General features: G+C 39.7%; 1 protein-coding gene across 1 annotated transcript; it reads left to right on the top strand.

The window, feature by feature from the left end:
- Positions 1–393: 393 nt before the first annotated feature.
- LOC107696656 (uncharacterized) lies at positions 394–2,378 on the top strand. The gene is made up of 6 exons (XM_016497114.1): positions 394–450; positions 676–774; positions 937–1,188; positions 1,270–1,566; positions 1,693–1,782; positions 1,927–2,378. Exons 2-6 carry the CDS (start codon positions 685–687, stop codon positions 2,302–2,304), a joined length of 1,107 nt encoding a protein of 368 aa, XP_016352600.1. The 5' UTR covers positions 394–450; positions 676–684; the 3' UTR covers positions 2,305–2,378.
- The last annotated feature ends 223 nt before the right edge of the window (positions 2,379–2,601 follow it).

The following is a 2,601-nucleotide window of genomic DNA, read 5'->3' as shown; positions in this document are numbered from 1 at the left end:
GAATGTAGTTTTTTTATTATTTACTTATTTTTGTAAAATGTCTATATCGTTTTTAATTTATTTCACCTTAGTTTTAGTTATTTTGATACATCAAGTTAAACTAAATGAAAATGAGAATGATTAAATAAAATGTTACATTTTTCAGTTAATCACTTATTTCAGTTAAAGTTTATTTTACTTCAAATATACGTTTTTTTATGTATATTAGTTTTTGTTTTAACTTATGCCAAAAAACTATTTGATTGCCCAGTATGTTCCAGTATGTTTTGTAAACTTAAACAATGTGATTTATTTAATAATTTTCTGCATAATGTAGCCTACAATAGCTGCAGCATCATCACATGTGGTGTTTACCTTGTGCCTTTTCAGGCGTTGGAAACCTTTCTGGTGGTCGAGGAATTTCAGGCTTTCTAGTAATTTCATGGATTTCAGGCGTTTGAGGCATTTCAGGTGTCCAAGGCATTTCAAACGTTTGATGCATTTCAGGCATTCGAGGCATTTCACAGGCTCGAGGCATTTCAGAAGTATAAGGCATTTCAGGCGTTCGAGGAAAATTTCAAATTTCAGGTGTTTGATGCATTTCAGGTATATCAGGAGTATGATGCATTTCAGACGTTCTTCAGGTGTTAGGTGTTTGAGGCATTTTAGAAGTATGGGGCATTTCAGGAGTATGAGGCATTTCAGATGTTTGAGGCATTTCAGACGTTTGAGGCATTTCAGGAGTATGAGGCATTTCAGATGTTTCAGGCATTTCAGACGTTTGAGGCATTTCAGGTTTTTGTGGCATTTCAGAAGTTTGTGGCCTTTCAGACATTTGTGGCCTTTCAGACATTTGTGGCATTTCAGATGTTTGAGGGATTTCAGAAGTTTGTGGCATTTCAAATGTTTGAGGCATTTCAGGAGTGTGAGGCATTTCAGGAGTGTGAGGCATTTCAGGTGTATGAGGCATTTCAGGAGTATGAGGCATTTCAGACGTTTGAGGCATTTCAGACGTTTGAGGCATTTCAGGAGTATGAGGCATTTCAGACGTTTGAGGCATTTCAGGAGTATGAGGCATTTCAGACGTTTGAGGCATTTCAGGAGTATGAGGCATTTCAGACGTTTGAGGCATTTCAGGAGTATGAGGCATTTCAGACGTTTGAGGCATTTCAGGAGTATGAGGCATTTCAGACGTTTGAGGCATTTCAGGTGTTTGATGCATATCAGGCATTTTAGGTATTTGTGGCATTTCAGAAGTCTGAGGCATTTCAGACATTTGAGGCATTTTAGGAGTATGAGGCATTTCAGACGTTTGAGGCATTTCAGGAGTATGAGGCATTTCAGATGTTTGAGGCATTTCAGACGTTTGAGGCATTTCAGGAGTATGAGGCATTTCAGATGTTTGAGGCATTTCAGACATTTGAGGTGTTCCAGGCTTTTCAGGTATTTCAGGTGTTTGATGCATATCAGGCATTTCAGGTGTTTGTGGCATTTCAGATGTTTGAGGAATTTCAGACGTTTGAGGAATTTCCGAAGTATGAGGCATTTCAGACGTTTGAGGCATTTCTGGTGTTTGATGCATATCAGGCATTTTAGGTATTTGTGGCATTTCAGAAGTCTGAGGCATTTCAGACATTTGAGGCATTTTAGGAGTATGAGGCATTTCAGACGTTTGAGGCATTTCTGGTGTTTGATGCATATCAGGCATTTTAGGTATTTGTGGCATTTCAGAAGTCTGAGGCATTTCAGACATTTGAGGCATTTCAGGAGTATGAGGCATTTCAGACGTTTGAGGCATTTCAGGTATTTGAGGCATTTCAGACGTTTGTGGCATTTCAGGGGTATGAGGCCTTTCAGGAGTATGAGGCATTTCAGACTTTTGAGGCATTTCAGATGCTCGAGGCGTTTCAGGAGTATGTTACATTTCAAACATTTGAGGCATTTCAGGAGTATGAGGCATTTCAGACGTTTGAGGCATTTCAGATGTTTGAGGCATTTCAGGTGTTTGAGGCATTTCAGACGTTTGAGGCATTTCAGGAGTATGAGGCATTTCAGACAGTTGAGGCATTTCAGGTGTATGGGGCATTTCAACAATTTGAGGCATTTCAGGAGTATGAGGCATTTCAGACGTTTGGGGCATTTCAGGTGTTTGGGGCATGTCAGGAGTATGAGGCATTTCAGACGTTTGAGGCATTTCAGGAGTATGAGGCATTTCAGATGTTTGAGACATTTCAGATGTTTGAGGCATTTCAGACGTTTGAGGCATTTCAGGAGTATGAGGCATTTCAGACGTTTGAGGCATTTCAGGAGTATGAGGCATTTTAGACGTTTGAGGCATTTCAGACATTTGAGGCATTTCAGGAGTATGAGGCATTTCAGACATTTCACGCATTTCAGGAGTATGAGGCATTTCAGATGTTTGAGGCATTTCAGACATTTGAGGTGTTCCAGGCTTTTCAGGTATTTCAGGTGTTTGATGCATATCAGGCATTTCAGGTGTTTGTGGCATTTCAGATGTTTGAGGAATTTCAGACGTTTGAGGAATTTCCGAAGTATGAGGCATTTCAGACGTTTGAGGCATTTCTGGTGTTTGATGCATATCAGGCATTTTAGGTATTTGTG

The sequence above is a fragment of the Sinocyclocheilus anshuiensis genome, unplaced genomic scaffold (genome assembly GCF_001515605.1).
Source record: "Sinocyclocheilus anshuiensis isolate Anshui unplaced genomic scaffold, SAMN03320099.WGS_v1.1 scaffold217, whole genome shotgun sequence".
NCBI lineage: Eukaryota > Metazoa > Chordata > Actinopteri > Cypriniformes > Cyprinidae > Sinocyclocheilus > Sinocyclocheilus anshuiensis.
This window is presented reverse-complemented; position numbering and strand designations above follow the sequence as displayed.

What these genes read in the sequence shown, in the direction of transcription:
- LOC107696656 (XM_016497114.1), top strand. Translation starts at nt 685, where the DNA reads ATGTTTGAGGCATTTCAGACGTTTGAGGCATTTCAGGAGTATGAGGCA. An exon ending in TGGTGTTTGATGCATATCAG is followed by an intron (nt 1,567 to 1,692) that starts GCATTTTAGGTA and finishes CAGGCATTTTAG; the next exon opens with GTATTTGTGGCATTTCAGAA. An exon ending in AGACGTTTGAGGCATTTCAG is followed by an intron (nt 1,783 to 1,926) that starts GTATTTGAGGCA and finishes GAGGCATTTCAG; the next exon opens with GAGTATGAGGCATTTCAGAC.